Consider the following 24,955-nt stretch of genomic DNA (forward strand, 5'->3'; position numbering starts at 1 on the left):
CTAGCCCATCATCAATGACTTGTCAACACATGATTATTTGGGATGAACAAAAACTCTACTAAGCATTTAGGGGATATGCCCATGGACAATCTATGGCATTTTCTTGAAAAAGTGTGTAAAGTAATAATCAGGCAAGATGTGTATGCAGATAGATATGGGTAATGCAAAGAACATGACGAGTCTAAAATGAGTCATATAACCTTAAATACCAACATTGGTCTATGTTATTCTACCTCAAACATTTGCACTAAACTACTTCTAAAATTAAACTCACAGTTCAGGAAATACATTAGATTTATCACATGTAGTCAGGTTTCCACTGGCACCAATATACAGTAGGGAATTCATGTACTACATATGAGAAGCACTATATTGTATACTCAGTACATATCTATGGGCTGTGATCAGTAAAGAAGTTAAGGGAAACACACAATTATCAGAGTTTTAAAAGACCAGAGGAGTCTTCCAGCAGAGAATGAATGAAGGGAAGAGAAAGAAAATTAGGAGAGACAAGTCATGGAACAGATGAGTTGTTGACAAAATTGTTGGGATAGCTTGAGGCCAAGTTATGTTAGGTCTTATATTCAAAGGTGATCTTTGGATTTATCCTGGCTTCTTAATATTTTATATAAGGACTGGCTGACAGGATACAGTCAGTGATTTAGGAGGATTAAATAGATCCTGTATGCAGGATAGTTAAGTGCAGGGAGAAGTGAGAGGCAGTCAGATTCCCCCATAAGCATGTTGCTGTGGTCAAGATAAGAGATAGTCAGTGTTGGGACCAAAACAGAAAGGAGCTGATGGTGAGGATAAGAAATACTGATTAGCCATAAGATTGGAGGAGATTGAGAAAGGAGAGAAGTGAGGCAAGAAGACCAGTGAAGGGGGCAGATATTGAAGACTGGCTACTGGAGATTAGGAGAGTGCCCTCTGGATACCAGGAAAGAAGAGGTAGGAACTGACTTATGGGTTCTTAGCCCTCAGGTATAGAGTAGGAGCAGAAGCTTGGACTCCTAGACACTTGGCCTCCTGGAGTAGAACTCTAGACTTCAAATCAGTAGTCCTGGGCCACCACCAAAATCCTATAATTCCTATTTTCATGTCCCTAAGGTGCTATAGTAACTCTGGACAGTGCAGCATCAAGGGAACCTGTTTCTTTTAGCCCATTTAAAGTTGAACAGATAGCAAGAGTTCTATGAATAAGTCTAGCTACTATCTGAAGCTTCCTGATACCCATACTGAATAACAAAGCACCAAAAATTTAGACTGGTTAGTGAGGGAGAAGGAGTAGTGTAAGGGAAGGGTTCTGATCAATAAGAGGTCCAGGCATTGGCTTGAGCCTGGCCTAGAGGGACAATTACCTAAGTCAGTAATGACCAGTGACCCTCAGTGTAGACAGGACCATATCATAATCAACAATTACTGGTTTCACAGTCCTGGTAATAGTAACTTTTCTGTAACTCAGTAAATTGGGAACAATTTTCACATCTTCTAATATGAGGCCTAGAAGCCATTGATGCTGAGTAGAGCATCTCATGGACTTGCTGGAACCATCCAAAAATATCCAAATATGTCTTGTCCTAAGTTTTTGTTGTGTGTAAAATGAGTGTTTTAGAATCAGCCCTCTTTGTAGATAACAAACTAATGCTTTTATGACTTTTGAGCAACTACCAGCCTCATATTAAAAGTATTTGCATGATCACATATCATTAATTAGAGAAATAGTTGTGGGTGCATTTATACCTGCCTGGGTCTCAGGTTCTCTGGTTATAAAAATGAAACAACATATGATAACCAAGAATCTTCCAAGCTCTAAAATTTTCTAATTCTAGAAACTGAGATTAGTTTCCTCAAAGCTCTCTGCATGTCATGATTTCTCAGGCTGTAGATGAAGGGATTGACCAAGGGAGTCACCACTGTGAAGATGACAGTGGCCACTGTGTCTTGGACTGAGTAGGAGGATGAAGGGCGCATATACACCCCCAAAATTGCCCCATAGAATAGGGAGACCACAGTGAGGTGAGACCCACATGTGGAGAATGCTTTCCTTATTCCATGGGCAGATGGCAACTTCAGTACATTGGAGAGGATATAAGCATATGAAATGATGATACATGTGAACGGTGTCAGAAATACCAGTCCACCCACAGTGAATACCATCAGGTCATTGATAAAGGTACTAGAACAGGACAGCTTTAGAATTGCATAGGGGTCACAGAAAAAGTGATGCACAGTATTGTTGAAACAATATGCGAGTTGGGCCATAAGAAGGGTGTGGAGGAGAGCATGCAGGTTTGTAATGACCCAAGATGCCACCACCAGAAGCATACAGAGTTTGGGCTTCATGATCATGGTGTAGTGGAGCGGGCAACAGACGGCTACATAACGATCATAGGCCATCACACTCAAGAAGAACCCATCCATGTTGGTGAAAGTGATGAAGAAGTAGATCTGGATCATGCATTCCATGTACGAGATAGACTCGCTTCCCAGGATGTGATTCACCAGCATCTTGGGGGTTGTGACCGATGAAAAGCAGATGTCGACACAGGAGAGGTTAGCCAAGAAGAAGTACATGGGGGTGTGGAGATGACTGTCACTGCTGATGGCCAAGACAATGAGAAAGTTCCCGATGATGGTGACCAGGTACATCCCCAAGAATAGCCCAAAGAGAATGTCTTCTTGCTCTGACTGCCCAGAGAGTCCCAGAAGAAGGAATTCTGTGACTGTAGTCTGGTTGTCTCTGTCCATGTCTGCAGGGGAGAAAATGTGGTCAAAAGTAAAAGAAAATGTTTAATTGAGTTCCATTTACTTTTTAGAGATTATTTTAGCAGTACCAGATCCAGAATTTATTTCTTAATATCACTTCAAATATAAAAGTAGATGAAAAAAAAAGTAGATAGATAATAATATGTCATTTGAGTAAATTTTTATGATACTGGTTTGTCATTGTTTGATAATTAACATTCTATGGAGTTAGTTTTACTGAAATAAATAGCTGTCTAATTTCCACAATTTTAACTTACGTTTATTATCTTTGATTACATACAGCTTACTTGATACTACACTAACATTTAGTGAATATCTGGTCAAAAGTATTTTCCCACCGATAGCTTGTTTTTAGCTTATGACTGATGAATTCAGTCACACATAAATGGAGACCCTGAGAAAAGGAATCAGAGATAAAAGCCCTGAGACTCAGAGAGATTAGGTGATGGCATGTTAGAATGGCAGAACTCATAACCATTTATAGGCCTAAACAGTAAAATGCCCTTTTCTTTAATTCCTCCCTAGTTTTACCTCCCAATTTTGATTAGTTTCCATTTATATATATATATAACCAAGCAAGAATACAACCAATTCATGCATTATATGCATTTCCTCACCTTATCCTTATTAAAATCTGTAAGCTTTAGGGACGCCTGGGTGGCTCAGAGGTTGAGCATCTGCCTTTGGCTCAGGGCATGATCCCAGAGTCCTGGGATTGAGTCCCACGTCAGGTTTCCTGCATGGAGCCTACTTCTCCTTCTGCCTATGTCCTGCCTCTGTGTGTGTGTGTGTGTGTGTGTGTGTGTGTGTGTGTCTCATGAGTAAATAAATAAAATATAAAAAAATAAAATCTGTAAGTTTTAGAAACAACATCCTTCATCAAGAAGAAGGAAAAAGTGAAGCCAGGAGATTTAACTATTTGTTTAAGATCACAAGTTCTTTTACTTGAATAAAATGCTGCTTTATGCAACTTCCTCAGATTCATTCTGGGTGTCTTACATTTTCCCAGGATTGTGCTACCTTTAGGCTTTGAAGGATCTGGCTGGTGGTTTGTCCTCAACCTTGTGACTGCATAGCATCAAAACATCCTTGCTGTAGCTCACAACTGTTGGCTTGGAAAAGCTGAACATACTGGTGAGGTTGCTATGCACAGGATTTTGCAAAGAGACCTATTTTCTCTCCTGTGCTAGCCAAAATGAAATCCATTATATGTGGCATGCAGTAGTGTTTTTGAAGAGCAAGAAATTTAAAGAGTGAAATTATGGAATATATCCAAGTAATAATCCCAGCATTAAGAAATGTCCTGTGGCCTGGGGATCAGGATTTTTTTTTACTTTATTTTATTTTTTTTAAGATTTATCTATTTATTTGAGAGAGAGAGAAAGTGAGCAAGCACAAGCAAGGGGAGCAGCAGGAAGAGGGAGAAGCAGGCTCCCCTACTGAGCAGGGAGTCTGATGCAGAGCTCAATCCCAGGACCTTGGGATCACGACCCAAGCCAAAGGCAGACACTTCACTGACTGAGCCACCCAGGTCCCCTGCACAGGTGACCTTAAGCGACAACACCAGCTCCCTCGGCTACAAACTGAGGAATTATGCACTGAAGAGCAGTAACAGGTTGTCTGAATGCGAGGAACTATAAAAATCACAGGGCAAGAGGAGCTTCTCTTCAGTCAGTTACTGGGATCCAGACTGTGATGATCCTTGGTTTTGAGTTGGGTTGTAGAGTTCCTGCAGGGGGCTTCGAGACCCCTTCCGGCAGCAGATGTCCACACCAAAGGGGTTCCTCCGCATGAAAAAGACAGCCTAAAGGTTGTTCCAAGAGTGGCAGGGACACCTGGGTGGCTCAGTGGCTGAGCATCTGCCTTCAGCTCAGGTCGTGATTCTAGGATCCTGGGATTGAGTCCCACACAGGGCTCCCTACAGGGAGCCTGCTTCTCCCTCTGCCTGTGTCTCTGCCTCTCATGAATAAATAAATAAAATCTTTAAAAAAAATCAATATAAGCAGGAGGAGTCAGATGAAGCATTGTGGATGTGGCATGGAAAAATTCAGTGATTTGCAGTAAAGAGAAGAGGAAACGGCATTCCTGGTTAAGAACACTAGCCTAGGGTAAACAGAAGGAGGAAAGGGAGGAGACCATGGGTTAAGTGGCTTGACTCACTGGAGCAGAGGATGTTACAGGTACAACTTTAAGGAGACTGTTTTTAGGATGTATGTACTATGACAATGCAATCTCCTAGCATTTTCAGAGTTAAATTAGTAAAAACAATGTAAAATCCTGAGATCTGAAGTCATTTTCTCATAAGTCATACCACAGGATAAAAGTGTGGCAAGATAATATGAGGCTGTAGCCAGAGGTATTTAAAGAAGGTGCTCCAGGGAAAGGATGATTAATGTAGAATGTAGAAGTTGGAAGGCAGAGGTTGCATCAAAGAAACCCAAAGCTATATTTATGCAGTCTTTCTCATTGTTCCCTGAACAGCAGATGTGAATATTCTGGTCTTCATTGCAGGCTGGTTCCCATAATGGAGATGGTAGTAAAAGCTGAAAGAGGTATATAGCAGGATGGCAGTGGGGTTTTTCCCCTGGTCTGGGAACTCGAGGTCAATAGGCTCTAAATAACTCACACTCTATGTTGGGGAATCTGCCAGCATTAGGGATAACTACTTCCATCAGTGTTTGCTGGGATAATACAGGAACACAATTAATACTGCCCCCAATCCCCAAGCCCTGTGGTAAGAGAAATAAGAAGAGAAAGGGCAATGATTCTGAAGAAAGTCTGTGCCCTCTCATTACACGTCTTTGGGAGAGAGAGGAAAGTGGGTTTCCTGATCCCCAACTCTGAGAGGGGAGAGCCCCAAGAAAATCCCACCAAAAACTGGAGATGCTTGAACACTGGGCAGATCATCAGTTGGTTTCCTGGCTTGGCACATGGGCTTGCTGACTAGCCCTTACTTCCCCCAAGCAGGGAAGAGAAAATGATTAGAGACAGTAGAACCAAGAGTGGAAAGTGAGATGGTAGATGTGTGCTTGCTGTTCTCCATGACAAGGATGGGTGAGTTCCCCTTGTGCTGGTAGCCCCTGTGGAAGACACGTGGCATCGAATCAAAACCCAATATGAAAGTTGTGCCTGGCAGGAAAGGTGAGCTCTTCAGTAAGACACCGCAGCATAAACGCTTTTTGGGTGGAAATGTTGGAGGTGACAGAGGTCGAATGAGAGCTGGGTCTCCCACCTCTGAGGCTCTCTGCTAATCCCTGGAAAATCCCCTGTGAGCAGCCCACAGAGATAAGCCCATAAGCCAGACAGACAAACCAGCCAGAAAAGTGCAAATACCAACAGATGACTGGCAGCTTCCTTATGTGGTCAAGGACAGTCACACCTACTGGCTCTCCCCCATCTCTCTCTTCCTCCAACTGAGGAAGAGTTAGTTCTAGAAGAGTAAAGGGGATGCATTGCCTGAAACCATGTCTATCACCATTCCCCACCCCCTGCTGTACCCTGAGCCAGGACACATTGTGGGAGAGTGGAACACAAGAGATGGATGATTGGCAGTGTTGTTGACTACTACACAAGAGTGATCTTTATAATATACAATAGCTTAAAATGAAAGAATCTGGCTAGGATGCTTTTATGAGACCTACCCGTAGAAGGTCAGTTACTAGAAAATATCTATTGTTTCACAGTTTAAACCTCAACAAGTTGAGATCCCACAGTGAATATGTGATATGCCAAATTCTTCCAACTATGAATGCATACTTACCTCCCACCCCTGAATTTTCATTCAGTCTTCCATGCAACTTCCTGGTAGGAAGAGAGTGCTCCTGCCAGCCCTCTTGGAATGATGCTTACTTTATAGAACTTAACCATGCTGGTGGCTGCTTTCCTACACTAACCTCTGGTGAGTCTTGTTAGTGTGTGGCTATCTCTGAGCCATCTGACACAGGTGCAGCAGTGAGGATTTGTGTGCCTGGACCTGAGAATCCAAGCTGCTTAGCTCCTGGTCCCCAGCCCAAGCCAAGTCCCCTCTGTGAAGCTCTGTTGGGCGTCCAAGTAGCCTCCTCACAGGACACCTTGATTCCATGGTCATGGACAATAGTGGATGAATAAAGCCAGGGAAGCATCCTGCAGGAGGGTGGAGAGTAGGAGGGGGACAGCGTCAGAGGGTCTTGAGTGGCTGACAGAAGAGTCTCTGTGGTGGGGAGAGAGGGTGGCTCTTGGGCAGGATTTTGAGGAGCCTGCCATCACTGACGCTGGCACCACTAACCTTAGCCATCTCCTTCAGTCTCCCACTGCTGTTTTTCTATTTCCACCTTGGAAACGTACTTGCTCTATCCTGCCACGTGGGCAGCAAACCCTGAAGAGAGAAAGGCTTGTAGGTATCAAACCAAGCCATGTCCTCCCTTCGCACTTGCCCAGGTGCAGAGGGATTTCATGCCTGTTTTTCCAGAGGTACATCTGTGTGCTTGTGTCCATGTGAATCTGTTGTGGGAGGTACTGTGTCCTCACCTGCTTCACCAAGCCTTTCTTACCTGGCTCTTGTCTGCTGCTGTGAGATACAGAGATGCAGTCATGGGACCCCCATCTCCACCAGCTGCTTGCCTGACCCTGGATGATTCAAGACTCAGCTAGGGCTGGAGGAGAACACTTAGGGTTAGACAGTGTGGCTCTCCCACATCTAGCTTGGATGCTTGAGAGCAAATCAGTAGATCTTCCTTCCCTGGAGATTGGGACTTTCACAGGGATTTGGGCAGCAACAGTTGCCAAGGTTGGGTGTCCCTGGGGTGGATTCCACATAGCTCCGCTAGAGATGCACATACTAACTGCTCTTTGTTCTGTGCTCTCTGGACACAGCTGTCTCTTGTGAGAGGCTCTCAGTTTAGCATCAGACTTGTTGCTTCCAACTGCCTCAAGTACGTCTTATGCCCATGTCATGGAATATCCCTCATCTTTTGCTCTGTACCCCAAAGTGGACCTGAAGAAAAATCGCGAAGCCCATAAAATTGGCCCACATACATTCATAGGAGCTCTGCTCTGTACACTTCATTCCTGCACTGACTCTCTTGTATAATCCTGAAGGTCTCAGGATCTCACACTCTTTCTTCTCTCAAATACAAAGTTTGATTTATTCATTTATACTAAGAACGTAATTATTTTTTTAAGAACGTAATTATTAAGAACTGAACCTCCAATCTGTATTTAAATCTCTGTAATAGTGACTGTGTCCCCAGCAGAGGAAACCAGAGTCACCACCCAGATACTTGCCTGTCGACTGGGTAGGGATGGGATGTGTATACCATTCAAATGGTATCTATTGGCTTTTGGAACTTGTGTGTGTATTTCTAAGTTTTGACTTGTATATCATACTCCAAAGCAAAATTTTTCAATTTATTAGCAACATTTTGATTCTGTTATACACTGTGGGTGTACTTACTTTTCTTTTTTTTAAAAGATTTTTAAATTTATTTATTCATGAGAGACAGAGAGAGAGAGGCAGAGACACAGGCAGAGAGAGAAGCAGGCTCCACGCAGGGAGCCGAATGCGGAACTCGATCCTGGGACTCCAGGATCACGCACTGAGCTGAAGGCAGACATTCAACCACTGAGCCACCCAGGCATCCCTTAGTTTTCTTTTCTTGTACAAGTTTTGAATGTTCCTGAAATTAATCATTGCATTTGTTTAATTTTCATGCCTTTTATTCTTCCCCTATTCCAAAATTAATCTTTCCAAGTTTTGAGTTATATTTGATAGACAATAAACATCTCCCAATTAAGGGTGCTTTGATGAGTTTGATAGTCTCATGCAGTCATGTAACCATCACCACAATCAAGATACAGAATGTTTCCATTATCCTAAAAGTTTTCTGGCTTCCCTCTGTAGCTAGTACCCTCCCACAACCAGATAGGTTCTTTGCATTATTACTTTACATAAGTTCTTATATCAGTTTGTTAATGTCTATGGGAAAGCCTGATGACATTTTGAATGAGATTTCATGGAATTTTATCAATTAAGAATTGGTAGCTTGGGACACCGCCTGGCTCAGTTGGTGGAGGTTGTGACTCTTAATTTTGGCTCATAGGTCAAGATCTCAGTCAGGCTCATGAGATTGAGCCCCTCACCTGGCTCCCCGCTGGTGGTGTGTAGCCTGCTTAGGATCCTCTTTCTCCCTCCCTTCTGCCCCTCTGCTCACCTCATGTGTGCTCTCTCTTAAAAAAAAAAAAAAAAGAAAAGAAAGAAAAGAAAAGAAAAAGAAAAAGAAAAAAAGAATTGACAGCTTAACATTTAGCCCCTGACCTAAGAACATAGTATATTTCTTCATTTTAAAAGATTTTCTTTAATTTCTCATGAATGTTATTTTTAGTTTTCAGTATACAGATTGCTTACATTTTTTGACAGCTTTAAATACTAAATATTTTATATTTTTATGCTATTGTAAGTGGTACTGGTTTTAATTTGAATTTTTTTTGTTTGTTGTTACATCATTTTTTAAAAGTCTTGCTTTTGAATCCTAAAACCTTGCTAAACTCATTAATTATCTCTAGTAGACTGCTTGTAATTCCACCAGAAATTCTACATGGATGAGTATTTTGTCCACACACACAGGCAGTTTTACTTCTTTCTTTCTAATCCAGTTGCCCTTTAATAAAGATATTTTCTGCTCACAACCCTTTTGATACCAAATGTATGGGTTTTGTCTTGATTTTTGTTTTTTCTTTTCCCTCTGCACTGACAACCAGTTCTCTCTCAGAATACCACTTGGGTGTCCTATAATTAAATTCAGTTCTGACACTATCCTGACGTAGCACAGACCCTGTAAGTCTGCCCCAACCTCAGATTCCAGTTAAAGTAGTGGATTCCCAGGTTACCCCCCCCCCATAATCTGTCTAATTTGGCTATAAATTGAGGTTTCCATGACCTCCTCCTCAGGTTGGATATTTTGCTATAGTGGCTCACAGAACACATGGAAACACTTGACTTACTATCACTGGTTATAAAGTATATTATAAAGTATATTATAAAAGACAAATAAATAACCAGATGGAGAGGCAGCATAGGAAAAGGTCAAGGATGGCCCTGAGTGCAGGAGCTCCTGCACCCTTCCAACCCGCAGGTGCTCTCTGAAGCTCTCTGAATCCTATAGTTTAGGAATTTTTATGGAGACTTCATTATATAGGCATGTTAGTTAAATCCTCTGCCATTGGTGATTAACTCAATCACCAGTGACTCCCTCCTCCCTGGAGGCAGGGGGCTAGGGCTAAGTGTTCAGACAAGTTTTTTTTTTTTTTAAGTTTATTTATTTGCTGGTTCCTCTGGCAACCAGCCCCCATCCTGAAGCTATCTAGGGGCCCACCAAGAGTCACTTCATTAGCATACATCTAGGTATGGTCCAAGGGGCTTATTTTTTTAAAAAGATTTTATTTATTCATGAGAGACACAGAGAGGCAGAGACATAAGCAGAGGGAGAAGGGACTCAATCCAAGGACCCTGGGATCATGCCCTGAGCCAAAGGTAGATGCTCAATGTTAATCCAACTTTGCATTCCTGGGGGAAAGCCCATTTGGTTCACATTTAGATATGATGAGATACTGATTTTCTAAAGTTTAATCCAGGATCCCCAATGAATCTAAATTCATAAAGAATATTAGTCTGTACTATAATGTTTTATAAAATTAATTGGGAAGGTACCCACACCTTTTCAATTTTCTGAAAGAACTTGTGTATAGTTTTATTATATATTTCTTAAAAGTTTGATAGAATTCACCAGTGTATCCATCTGGGCCTGAAGTCTTTGTGGGAAGTTTTTTAAAACTATAATTCAGGAGGAGGGGCAAGATGGCGGAAGAGTGGGGTCCCCGAGTCACCTGTCCCCACCAAATTACCTAGATGACCTTCAAATGATCCTGAAAATCTACAAATTCAGCCTGAGATTTAAAGAGAGAACAGCTGGAATGCTACATGTGAAGAGTTCAGCTTCTATCAAGGTAGGAAGACGGGAGAAAAAAAGAAACAAAAGGCCTCCAAGGGGGAGGGGCCCCGCGAGGAGCCGGGCTGAGGCCTGGCGAGTGTCCCCAGGACAGGAGAGCCCCGTCCCGGAGGAGCAGGAGCTGCACGGACCTTCCCGGGCGGAAAGGGGCTCGCAGGGGGTTGGAGCAGGACCCAGGAGGGCGGGGATGCCCTCGGGCTCCCGGGGACACTAACAGACACCTGCGCCCCGGGAGAGTGCGCCGAGCTCCCTAAGGGCTGCAGCGCGTAGGGCTGGACCCGGAGCAGCGGGGAGGGGCTCAGGGGAGGTTCTGCGGAGGGGGCTGCGGGGCGGGAGCAGCTCTGGGGGCTCGGGGGCGGCTCCGCGGAGGGGGCTGCGGGGCGGGAGCGCGAATCCAACAGTGCAGACCGGGAGCACAGCAGACCGGGAGCACACAGCCCGGGATCCGGCCTCCCCCGGGACAGGCAGAGGCCGGGAGGGCCCAGGACATCGAGACGCTCCTGCCCCGAGCTGAGCAGATCAGCGGCCCCGCCCCGGAGCCTCCAGGCCCTGCAGACCGAGAGCTCCGGAGTTACTGCGGGGGCTGACTCCAGGGCTCCAGAGCTGGCCCCGCCACTGCGGTTGTTCCTCCTGGGGCCTCACGGGGTAAACAACCCCCACTGAGCCCTGCACCAGGCAGGGGCAGAGCAGCTCCCCCAAGTGCTAACACCTGAAAATCAGCACAACAGGCTCCTCCCCCAGAAGACCAGCTGGACGGACCTGTTCCAGGGGAAGTCAAGGGACTTAAAGTATACAGAATCAGAAGATACTCCCCCGTGTTCTTTTTTTGTTTTTTTGTTTTTGTTTTTCTTTTTGTTTTGTTTTTTTTTTTTTTTTTTTTTTGCTTTTTGAAATGTTTGCTTCCTCCACCCCTCTTTTTTTCCTTTCTTTCTTTTTCTTTCTCTTTTTCTTCTTTTTTTTCTTTTTTTCTTCCTTTTTTCTTTTTTCTTTTTCTCTTTTCTTCTTTCTCTCCTCTCTTTTTCTCCTTTTCCCAATACAACTTGTTTTTGGCCACTCTGCACTGAGCAAAATGACTAGAAGGAAAACCTCACCTCAAAAGAAAGAATCAGAAACAGTCCTCTCTCCCACAGAGTTACAAATCTGGATTACAATTCAATGTCAGAAAGCCAATTCAGAAGCACTATTATACAGCTACTGGTGGCTCTGGAAAAAAGAATAAGGGACTCAAGAGACTTCATGACTGCAGAATTTAGATCCAATAAGGCAGAAATTAAATTCAATTGAATGAGATGCAATCCAAACTAGAAGTCCTAACGACAAGGGTTAACGAGGTGGAAGAACGAGTGAGTGACATAGAAGACAAGTTGATGGCAAAGAGGGAAACTGAGGAAAAAAGAGACAAACAAAAGACCATGAAGATAGATTAAGGGAAATAAACGACAGCCTGAGGAAGAAAAACCTACGTTTAATTGGGGTTCCTGAGGGCGCCGAAAGGGCCAGAGGGCCAGAATATGTATTTGAACAAATCATAGCTGGAAACGTTCCTAATCTGGGAAGGGAACCAGGCATTCAGATCCAGGAAATAGATAGATCCCCCCCTAAAATCAATAAAAACCGTTCAACACCTCGACATTTAATAGTGAAGCTTGCAAATTCCAAAGATAAAGAGAAGATCCTTAAAGCAGCAAGAGACAAGAAATCCCTGACTTTTATGGGGAGGAGTACTAGGGTAACAGCAGACCTCTCCACAGAGACCTGGCAGGCCAGAAAGGGCTGGCAGGATATATTCAGGGTCCTAAATGAGAAGAACATGCAACCAAGAATACTTTATCCAGCAAGGCTCTCATTCAAAATGGAAGGAGAGATAAAGAGCTTCCAAGACAGGCAGGAACTGAAAGAATATGTGACCTCCAAACCAGCTCTGCAAGAAATTTTAAGGGGGACTCTTAAAATTCCCCTTTAAGAAGAAGTTCAGTGGAACAATCCACAAAAACAAGGACTGAATAGATATCATGATGACACTAAACTCATACCTTTCAATAGTAACTCTGAACGTGAACGGGCTTAATGACCCCATCAAAAGGCACAGGGTTTCAGACTGGATAAAAAAGCAGGACCCATCTATTTGCTGTCTACAAGAGACTCATTTTAGACAGAAGGACACCTACAGCCTGAAAATAAAAGGTTGGAGAACCATTTACCATTCAAATGGTCCTAAAAAGAAAGCAGGGGTAGCCATCCTTATATCAGATAAACTAAAATTTACCCCGAAGACTGTAGTGAGAGATGAAGAGGGACACTATATCATACTTAAAGGATCTACCCAACAATAGGACTTAACAATCCTCAATATATATGCCCCGAATGTGGGAGCTGCCAAATATATAAATCAATTATTAACCAAAGTGAAGAAATACTTAGATAATAATACTCTTACACTTGGTGACTTCAATCTAGCTCTTTCTATACTCGATAGGTCTTCTAAGCACAACATCTCCAAAGAAACAAGAGCTTTAAATGATACACTGGACCAGATGGATTTCACAGATATCGTAGAACTTTGATCCAAACCCAACTGAATACACATTCTTCTCAAGTGCACATGGAACTTTCTCCAGAATAGACCACATACTGGGTCACAAATCGGGTCTGAACCGATACCAAAGATTGGGATAGTCCCCTGCATATTCTCAGACCATAATGCCTTGAAATTAGAACTAAATCACTACAAGAAGTTTGGAAGGACCTCAAACACGTGGAGGTTAAGGACCATCCTGCTAAAAGATGAAAGGGTCAACCAGGAAATTAAGGAAGAATTAAAAAGATTCATGGAAACTAATGAGAATGAAAATACAACCATTCAAAATCTTTGGGATGCAGCAAAAGCAGTCCTAAGGGGGAAATACATCTCAATACAAGCATCCATTCAAAAACTGGAAAGAACTCAAATACAAAAGCTAACCTTACACATAAAGGAGCTAGAGAAAAAACAGCAAATAGATCCTACACCCAGCAAAAGAATAGAGTTAATAAAGATTCGAGCAGAACTCAACGAAATTGAGACCAGAAGAACTGTGGAACAGATCAACAGAACCAGGAGTTGGCTCTTTGAAAGAATGAATAAGATAGATAAACCATTAGCCAGCCTTATTAAAAAGAAGAGAGAGAAGACTCAAATTAATAAAATCATGAATGAGAAAGGAGAGATCACTACCAACACCAAGGAAATACAAACGATTTTAAAAACATATTATGAACAGCTATACGCCAATAAATTAGGCAATCTAGAAGAAATGGATGCATTCCTGGAAAGTCACAAACTACCAAAACTGGAACAGGACGAAATAGAAAACCTGAACAGGCCAATAACCAGGGAGGAAATTGAAGCAGTCATCAAAAACCTCCCAAGACACAAAAGTCCAGGGCCAGATGGCTTCCCAGAAGAAACCATACCTATTCTACTACAGCTGTTCGGAAAGATAGAAAGAGATGGAGTACTTCCAAATTAGTTCTATGAGGCCAGCATCACCTTAATTCCAAAACCAGACAAAGACCCCACCAAAAAGGAGAATTACAGACCAATATCCCTGATGAACATGGATGCAAAAATTCTCAACAAGATATTGGCCAATAGGATCCAACAATACGTTAAGAAAATTATTCACCATGACCAAGTAGGATTTATCCCTGGGACACAAGGCTAGTTCAACACCGTAAAACAATCAATGTAATTCATCATATCAACAAGAGAAAAACCAAGAACCATATGATCCTCTCATTAGATGCAGAGAAAGCATTTGACAAAATACAGCATACATTTCAGATCAAAACTCTTCAGAGTGTAGGGATAGAGGGAACATTCCTCAACATCTTAAAAGCCATCTACGAAAAGACCACAGCAAATATCATTCTCAATGGGGAAGCACTGGGAGCCTTTCCCCTAAGATCAGGAACAAGACAGGGATGTCCACTCTCACCACTGCTATTCAACATAGTACTGGAAGTCCTAGCCTCAGCAATCAGACAACAAAAACACATTAAAGGCATTCAAATTGGCAAAGAAGAAGTCAAACTCTCCCTCTTCACCGATGACATGATACTCTACACAGAAAACCCAAAAGTCTCCACCCCAAGATTGCTAGAACTCATACAGCAATTCGGTAGCGTGGCAGGATACAAAATCAATGCCCAGAAATCAGTGGCATTTCTATACACTAACAATGAGACTGAAGAAAGAGAAATTAAGGAGTCAATCCCATTTACAATTGCACCCAAAAGCATAAGATACCTAGGAATAAACCTCACCAAAGAGGTGAAGGATCTATACCCTCAAAACTATAGAACACTTCTGAAAGAAAGTGAGGAAGACACAAAGAGATGGAAAAATATTCCATGCTCATGGATTGGAAGAATTAATATTGTGAAAATGTCAACGTTACCCAGGGCAATATACACGTTTAATGCAATCCCTATCAAAATACCATGGACTTTCTTCAGAGAGTTAGAACAAATTATTTTAAGATTTGTGTGGAATCAGAAAAGACCCTGAATAGCCAGGGGAATTTTAAAAAAGAAAACCATATCTGGGGCACCACAATGCCAGATGTCAGGTTGTACTACAAAGCTGTGGTCATCAAGACAGTGTGGTACTGGCACAAAAACAGACACATAGATCAATGGAACAGAATAGAGAACCCAGAAGTGACCCTGAACTTTATGATAAACTAATATTCGATAAAGGAGAAAAGACTATCCATTGAAAGAAAGACAGCCTCTTCAATAAATGGTGCTGGGAAAATTGGACATCCACATGCAGAAGAATGAAACTAGACCACTCTCTTTCACCATACACACAAAGATAAACTCAAAATGGATGAAAGATCTAAATGTGAGACAAGATTCCATCACAATCCTAGAGGACAACACAGGCAACACCCCTTTTTGAACTCAGCCACAGTAACTTCTTGCAGGATACATCCACGAAAGCAAAAGAAACAAAAGCAAAAATGAACTATTGGGACTTCATCAAGATAAGAAGCTTTTGCACAGCAAAGGATACAGTCAACAAAACTAAAAGACAACCTACAGAATGGGAGAAGATATTTGCAAATGACCTATCAGATAAAGGGCTAGTTTCCAAGATCTATAAAGAACTTCTTAAACTCAACAGCAAAGAAACAAACAATCCAATCATGAAATAGGCAAAAAGACATGAAGAGAAATCTCACAGAGGAAGACATAGACATGACCAACACGCACATGAGAAAATGCTCTGCATCACTTGTCATCAGGGAAATACAAATCAAAACCACAATGGGATACCACCTCACACCAGTGAGAATGGGAAAATTAACAAGGCAGGAAACCACAAATGTTGTAGAGGGTGCAGAGAAAAGGGAACCCTCTTACACTGTTGGTGGGAATGTGAAGTGGTGCAGCCACTGTGGAAAACTGTGTGGAGGTTCCTCAAAGAGTTAAAAATAGACCTGCCCTACGACCCAGCAATTGCACTGTTGGGGATTTACCCCAAAGATTCAGATGCAATGAAACGCCGGGACACCTGCACCCTGATGTTTCTAGCAGCAATGTCCACAATAGCTAAACTGTGGAAGGAGCCTCGGTGTCCATCGAAAGATGAATGGATAAAGATGTTGTTTATGTATACAATGGAATATTACTCAGCCATTAGAAACGACAAATACCCACCATTTGCTTCAACGTGGATGGAACTGGAGGGTATTATGCTGAGTGAAGTAAGTCAGTTGGAGAAGGACAAACATTATATGTTCTCATTCATGTGGGGAATATAAATAATAGTGAAAGGGAATATAAGGGAAGGGAGAAGAAATGTGTGGGAAATATCAGAAAGGGAGACAGAACATAAAGACTCCTAACTCTGGGAAATGAACTAGGGGTGATGGAAGGGGAGGAGGGGGGGAGTGGGGGTGAATGGGTGACGGGCACTGAGGGGGGCACTTGATTGGATGAGCACTGGGTGTTATTCTGTATGTTGGTAAATTGAACAGCAATAAAAAATAAATTTATTAAAAAAACAAAATTTGAATAATTCTACAAGATTTAAAGTAATTGCCTCCTAATTAAAAATCTCATAAGAAATCCCCCACACCCAGATGGTGACATTAGTGAATCTACCAAATGTTTGAGATAGAGCTCTTCCATGTAATAGAAAAAAACTAATTCCCCCTCCATTTTATGAAGCCATAGTATCTGTGATACCAAAATTGAATAAGGACATTTTTCAAAAGGAAAGATAAAGGTGAATATTTTTCATGAAAATGTAAAAATCCTAAACACATTATTAGTAAACTAAATCCAACGCTCCCCTTCACATATATGTTATCATGACCAAGTCTGGTTTATTTCAGAAATGCAAGATTAGTTTAACACTCAAAAGGCTCAATTGCTGTCACCATGATAATAGTGGAATAAAGAATAATCATGTGATCATCTTAGTAGATATAGAAGTATCAAATTTATTCATAATAAAAACTCTTAGAAAATAAATAGAAGACATTCAAGACTAGAATAACAGTAAATATAATTCTGACTAAAGTGTTGACAGCTTTTCCTCTGACATTAGTAACAGGAAAATGAAGCTTGCCATTGCAATTTCTATTCAAAATAGAGTTCTTAGCCATTGCAAGAAGACAACAAAAAGAAATGCTAAACAGTGCCATTCCAAAAGAAGAAATGAAACTTGGTATTTGCAGATGACCAGGTTGTGAATATAGAACATTCATAATAATATAGATTACGTGAATAATAGATTAGATAATCAAGATTGCTGAATGTAAAGTTAATATAAAATTCAGTTGTATTTTATATAAAAACAAAAATTAAATGGAATGTTTAAAAAGATATAATTTACAATAATGTAAAAATTTATTAAATTTTAAGGTATTGAAGGATATGCAAGACCTTAACATAGGAAACTATAAAACTATACTATAAAATTATATAATTTTAATAAAAATTAAAGACTGATACATGGAAAGAAAGATCATATTAATGGGTTGGAAGACTCATAAAGATGTAAATTATCCCCAAATCAACTATAGATTCAATGTAAAAAAAAAAAAACTATAATTCAGTTGTTACTTAGATACAGAGCTACTTTGGCCATCTATTTATTGCTGAGTTAGCTTTGATAAGATTGTCCCTTTCATTGATTTATCAACTTTACTGGAATGAAGTTCATAATATTTTCTTACTCTCTTTTTAATATCTGTAGAATCTGTACTGATTTACCTCTGTCATTCTTTGTAGTTGTCATTTCTGTCTTCTCCTTTCCCTGATCAGCTTTACTAGAGATTCTCATGTTTCTCATTGTCTTAGTGAACCAGCCTTCAGTTTTATTAATTTTCACTAATACCTGTTTTCTATTTCATTGATTTATACCATCAAAGAAAAATCGGAATTTGGCAGTAGTTAAAGTGGCAAAACAGATTTTATTTAGGATTATTGCAGTAGGGGGAAAGAGTCCTAAGTATAGAACCAGGCTTAATTCAGAATATAGCATGAACAAGTTAGAATTTATAGCCAAGGAGCAAGGTGAAGAGCAGTGGATGGAAAATTGCTAAGAGGGACACCAGGTATAGTGGCAGATTCTAGTTAGACTGACCAAACAGGACCAGAATGAACACCCCTCATTTGGGAGATGGTGGATGATAAGGAACCCTACCAGGTATAGAGGGTGACCAGATACCAAGGGTGGGAGATTCCGGTTAAACTGATTTTGCAGGGTTCTTGCTAAAACTGGGGTTTACAAGGAAATATACAAGTAGGCCTAAGAAAAGGTTCAGGAGGTTGACTCAAGTTTTGTTCAAGGAAAAAATCTTTGTCAACAGTCTGATCTCTGTTATGTTCTTTCTTCTTCTTACTTTGGTTTCATTTGCAATTAGACATTCATTTGTCCAGTTTGTTAAGATAAAGGTTGAATTTATTTAAAAATTGTTTTAAGGACTGATTAAGACCTTTCTCTTCTTCCCTGTCTCCCTCTCTCCTTCCCTTTCCCTGCCATCTCTCTCTCTTTCTCTCTCTTTCTTTTTTTTTTTTTCATTTAAGACAGGCAATACTTTATTCAAACCCATCAGAGAAATGGACAGCTTGGGTCTGTAACAAAGCGTTGTGTTTTAAAGCATAGGTCAGTAATTGTATATGAGAGTATACACTGCTACATACAAATTAACTGATCAGAGCATAACTTTTCAATGTTCAAACAGAATAAGGTTCCCTGTAAAAGAAGCACCTTTGTGACATTTTTAACTTTAGTATTCCTCTCCTTCTCCTTCACCCTCTCCTTCAACAGAATCCCCACCAACTTCCTCATAATCCTTCTCCAGGGCAGCCATGTCCTCACAGGCCTCAGAAGACTCTCCTTCCTCCATGCCCTCACCAACATACCAGTGAACAAAGGCATAGTTGACATACATCAGGTCAAACTTATGGTCCAGGCGAGCCCAGGCCTCAGCAATGGCTATGGTGTTGCTCAGCATGCACACAGCTTGCTGTACTTTGGCCAGGTATCCACCAGGTACCACAGTGGGAGACTGGTAATTAATGCCCACTTTGAAGCCAGTGGGGCACCAGTCCACAAACTGGATGGTATGCTTGGTCTTGATGGTGGCAATGGCAACATTGACATCTTTGGGAACCATGTCTCCACTGTACAACAGGCAGCAAGCCATGTATTTATCATGGCGAAGGGTGACATTTCACCATCTGGTTGGCTGGCTCAAAGCATGCATTGGTGATCTCTGCTACAGAAAGCTGTTCATGGTAGGCTTCCTCAGCAGAGATGACAGGGGCATATGTGGCCAGAGGGAAGTGGATGCAAGGATAGGGCACCAGGTTGGTCTGGAACTCCATCAGATCCACATTCAGGGCTCCGTCAAATCTGAGGGAAGCAGTGATGGAGGACACAATTTGACCTATCAACCTATTTAGATTAGTGTAGGTTGGGCGTTCAATATTGAGGTTTCCAATGACAGATGTCATAGATGGCCTCGTTGTCTACCATGAAGGCACAATCGGAGTGCTCCAGGGTGGTGTGGGTGGTGAGGATGGAGTTGTAGGGCTCTACTACAGCTGTGGACACAGTAAATGGAGAACTCTAGCTTGGACTTCTTGCCATAATCGACAGAGAGATGTTCCATCAGCAGGGAGGTGAACCCAGAACCAGTTCTCCCTCCAAAGTTGTGGAAAACCAAGAAGCCCTGAAGACCCGTGCACTGGTCAGCCAGTTTCCGAATTCGGTCCAAGACAAGGTCAATGATCTCCTTGCTAATGATGTAGTGCCTCGGGCATAGATAGTTATTGGCAGCATCTTTCTTGCCTATGACAAGCTGCTCAGGGTGAAAGAGCTGGCGGTAGGTGCCAGTGTGAACTTCATCACTGACTGTGGGCTCCAGGTCTACAAACACTGCCCTGGGCACATGCTTGCCAGTGCCCATCTCACTGAAGAAGGTGTTGAAGTAGTCATCTCCTCCCCCAATGGTCTTGTCACTTGGCATCTGGCCATCGGGCTGAATGCTGTGTTCCAGGCAATAGAGCTCCTAGCAGGCATTGCTGATCTGGACACCAGCCTGGCCAACGTGGATGGAGATATATTCACACATGGTTGCTCCTTGGTGGCTGCCGGCCAGATAGATGGCGGAGAAGAGGAGAGGTTGTTGCTTCTTACAGCGCGACTCTTAGGCAGTGGATGTAAGAGAACCTCTCTCTCTCTCTTTCTTGTCCAACTTTATTGAGGTATAATTGACAAAGTTTTAAGATAAAGTAGAATTCATGATTTCATATGTGTATAGTTTTGCTTTTCTAGTGTAAGCAGTTAGTGCTTCACAGTTTGTAATATATATCTTTCACTTACCACATTCTACCTGAAATTAATACAAGACTACTTCATGTACAAGAACCTTGTGACTGTATACTTTCATTTCTCCTCTCCTGATCTTTGTACTCTAGTTGTCATACATTTTACTTTTACATAGGTTATAAGCCCCACACTACATTGTTAGTATTTTTGTTTTAATAGTTGTATTTTTAAAAATGATATTTTAAAGAGATTTAAATAATAAGAAACTATTTTATGTATTTAACCATTTTCCATGCTATGAAATGTGCAGTCAAAAGTACCATTATTATTGTTGCTTTAAACAATTGACTATCTTTAATAGCAATTAAAAATAAGAAAGAAGAAACCTACTTTGCCTTCAGTTACTCCTTTTCCAACACTCTGTTTTTCTACAGATCGAAGTATCTTATATCATGTATTCCTTCTTTTTTGAAATGTTGCTTTAACATTCATCTCGGACACTTATTCATTTCTCTTTTTTTTTTCATTTCTCTTTTCTTTAAAGATTTTATTTATTTATTCATGAGAGACACACAGAGGCAGAGACATAGGCAGAGGGAGAAGCAAACTCCCCGTGGGAAGCCCGACACAGGACCTGGTCCCAGGATTCTAGGATCATGCCCTGTGGGCAGCCTGATATAGGACTTGATCCCAGGACCCCGGGATCATGACCTGAGCCAAAGGCAGATGCTCAACCACTGAGCCACCCAGGTGCCTCTCACTTTTTCCAGTCTTTTATCATCCTATCTTCAAATTCATTGATTCTTTCCTCAGCTGTATCAAGTCTACTGATAAGACAAAGACATCCTCTATTTCTCTTAGGATGTGTTTGATTTCTAGCACTTCCATCTGACTCTTAGAGTTTCCATCTGCCTGCTAAAGTTACCCATCTGTTCTTGCATTTTGTCTACCTCTTCCATTAGACCTTTAATTTAGTAATCACATTTATTTTAAATTTTCTAATACTTCTAATATCTGTGTTATGTCTCTTTCTGATCATTATTTTGTCTCTTCACATGATTTTTTTTCTTACTTTTTGGATGCTTCGTAACTTCTTGTTGAAAGCTGGATGTGTTGTATAAAGCAGTCAATTCTCAGTTAAATAGGACATTTGTATGAGGATTTATGTTAATCGAGCCACGAGTTGGGTTGTGTACTAGGCTTGTTTATCTAACGATTACCAGTTCTGAAAGTTGTTGTTAGGGCAATTAGAAACTTTAAATTCCTCTAGTGTTTGCCTTCCTTCTTAGGATCCCTTTTGTGTGGGTGCCCAGGGAAAGTCTCTTGAATTCTCCCTCCTGTAACCCACAATTATTATTGTTGGAGATCTGTTACCATGATCATGGGGAAAAGATCAGGGGCGTTCTCTAATGTTCTGATTAAGTCTCAGTATTTGGAATGTTTGGGTCATCTGCTCACAGTGTTTCTGCTCCTCTAAGGTTAGAGCTATTCCTGCAGCCCAATTCCCTTTCCCCAGCTGCAACAGGAATGTACCAGTTTTATGCCTTGAGGCTTTGTTAACTTAGGTAAGATGGGTGGCTAGGTCTGAGTGGAGTTCCTTTCTCCCTAGCTGCTAGGGGATTTAACTAATGCCCTCAGCTAGTGCCCTTCCTCTGTAGATTAAGACTTTTTTTCATAGGGGAATTGGTCTGGGCAAATTTTGTTCCCAAGACAGCACTATGGGGGAGCTGTCTCCAGACTCTTCCTATCCTCCCTGGGAGAGCCTGATGGAGTTCCTATAAGAAAGGCCTATGAGAAAATGGGAATTCCTCTCATGATTATGGCCCCTGGGAGCTTCTGATTCTCAAGCTAGCTTATACTTGGTCTCTAGCAACTCATTAAATTTCTACTTTGTTTTGACTGGCTTGTATGGAGTACTGCAACTTCTGTCCCAGGTAAAGAAAATACTCGGGTTCTGGGTCTCACTGAATCAAGGTACTTGTCTCTCTCCAGATTTCAAGAGAGCCATTTGCACCATCAAGCTGTGACCTGTTTTTCTGACAAGTTCTCAAGACGTCATTAATTTCCACCTGTCCACCTTTTGTTGTTGTTATTGTTATAAAAGTGGGATGCATGTCTTTAAAGCTCTCTATATCTGTAAGCTGAGACCTAAAGTTCTAAGATTCTTTTTAATTTTGTGTGAACCATCAACTTGCCCACAGAAATATCTTTGCTGAATCTTTGTCCAGCTGTCTTCTAGTATAAAACCAAAGTCCTGATGGGGACCACACCTATATTTCAGATACTTCGATATTTGGATACCCAGCCCATTAACTAGCAGCTGGTAACACAGACTCATACTTTAGCGCTGCTCCCAAACCTTCTTCGAGGCCCACCTGTTACTTCCTTAGAAAACTCAGTTTCGGCAAGAAACCTGCAAAGTCCGTTTAACCAGAGCTTCCCACCCTTGATATCTTAGCACCCTCCATATCTGATAGGATTCTTCATCCTTCATCATTTTTCAGATGACTGTCTACTCACCCTGGTCCATTTTCAGCAAGGATCCTGTTAGGTCAGCTGAGCCAGAATCCCCCACCCATGACCCCTGTGGTTTCTTAGCAATCTTCCATCCACTGCCCTCTACCCTGCTCCTTGGCTAGCACTTCCCATTTGCCCATGCCGAATTTGGCATTGATCCCGCTCTCTCTCTCTCTCTCCCGCTGTAAAATTCCATTGTAGCGCTCCCTGCACCTATTGCAGTGGTCCTGAATGTCTTACCACATTTAAGAGTATCATTGAAAGTTTTTTTCTTTTGCTCTGGTGATCTGCCTGGGGCTGGGTTGAGCCACTGGAACTCAGAAACACTGCTTTAAAGCAGAGCTACTTACTTCATGTTGGCAGCCCTGCGTAGGACCTTATCATTTTAAAAGAATTGCTGTTTTGCCTACTCTTAAAGCAGAACTCTCTGATTCAAGGGCAGTAAGGATATATAGGAAGCCAGGATTCCTGCAGCAAGGGACTGCAGCCCTAGGAGTCCAAGATGAGGTCAATGGGCAACCTGGCTTATCTCTCCAAACAAGGAGGGTTTAGGGAGTGGCCTGGACTCTCAAGAGTTATCCTTAATGCATACAGATAATTGTTTGTTTGTATTATATGGATATGGCAAAACATACTCATTTATTTCCTTACTGATAGAATTTGGATTTTTTTTTCTATTAGAAGTGATAGTATAATGAAAACATCTTTCCCATGGGTGGGAGAACTCCTCTAAGGTATATAACTATCAAGTTGAATCATATGAAATTTCTGGATTTTTGGTGTTTGCCAGTTTTTTAACTGTAACAAGTCAGTTTCTTATGGTTCAAACTAATAGAAGAGGAATTACATCATAAAGGTATGTATTTTTCCCTCAACTTTACTAGATACTATTAATACCTTAAAATAGTAAGGAACTACAAGGCTAAAAATAGAATTAGTGACTGAGAAAAACTCTAGTTAACTGCAGTGGATGCAATAGAAAGAGGCAAAAACAAAACAGGAAAGTTAAAGAGGTAAAAGGCAATGAGATCAACATGAGGCTAATCTTTATCTCTGAAGTAGAGAATGTAAGAAATAGAATAGAAAATGTAACCAAAGCACTAAGGAAAACTTCTCTTGGATGAAAGGAATAATTTAATGTCTTTGGATTATTTTTAGAAATTGTAAAATATACGTAACGTAAAATTCACCATCTTATCCATTTTCAAGCATACAATACAGTGGCGTGGAGTAGAGTCACGTTATTGTAAACTATCACCATAGTCCATCTCCAGAATTTTTCCAGCTTCCCAAACTGAAACTCTGTATCCATTAAATAGTAAACTCTTCCTTCTCTAGCCTCCCCAGGCCCCGATAACCACCACCGCTGTACATTCTGTCTGTATGAATTTGGCCATTCCAGGTAGCTCATATAAAGAAAATCATGTATTTTCCATTTCTGCCTGGCTTATTGCCCTAAACATAATGTTTTTAAGGTCCATTCTTACTGTAACATGTGCCAGAATATTATTTCTTTTTAAGGGTGAATGATATTCCATTGTGTAGGTAGAGCACATTTTGTTTATCCATTTATCTGTTGACAGACATTTGAGTTATTTCCAGCTTTTGGCTATTTGTGACTGATGGTGCTGTGAACACTGCTATAAAAATATCTGTTCAAGTCCCTTTCTGATTTTTGGAGATACATACCTAGAAATGGAATTGCCAGATCATGTAGCAATTGTTTAATTTTTTGAAGAACTGCCATACTATTTTCCATAACAACTGTACCATTTTACATTCCTACTCACAGTGAACAAGGGTTCTGATTTCTCCACATCCTTGCCAATACTTGTTATTTTCCATTTATGTG

General features: G+C 41.3%; 2 protein-coding genes and 1 pseudogene across 3 annotated transcripts in view; 1 reads left to right on the top strand and 2 right to left on the bottom strand.

Annotated features, from left to right (window-relative positions):
- The window catches only part of PROP1 (PROP paired-like homeobox 1), a 45,825-nt gene that overhangs the window by 8,929 nt on the left and 11,941 nt on the right, over window positions 1-24,955 (top strand). The window lies entirely within an intron of this gene.
- The window catches only part of LOC140642013 (olfactory receptor 1f45-like), a 69,462-nt gene continuing 46,319 nt past the window's right edge, over window positions 1,813-24,955 (bottom strand). The window contains exon 5 of the mRNA XM_072842620.1: window positions 1,813-2,753. Within this exon, the coding sequence (XP_072698721.1) occupies window positions 1,813-2,751 (939 nt within the window). The 5' untranslated portion in view covers window positions 2,752-2,753. The remainder of the gene's footprint in view (window positions 2,754-24,955) is intronic.
- LOC140640838 (tubulin alpha-1A chain-like) lies at window positions 18,822-20,389 on the bottom strand (annotated as a pseudogene).

The sequence above is a fragment of the Canis lupus genome, chromosome 10 (genome assembly GCF_048164855.1).
Source record: "Canis lupus baileyi chromosome 10, mCanLup2.hap1, whole genome shotgun sequence".
Classification (NCBI taxonomy): Eukaryota; Metazoa; Chordata; class Mammalia; order Carnivora; family Canidae; genus Canis; species Canis lupus.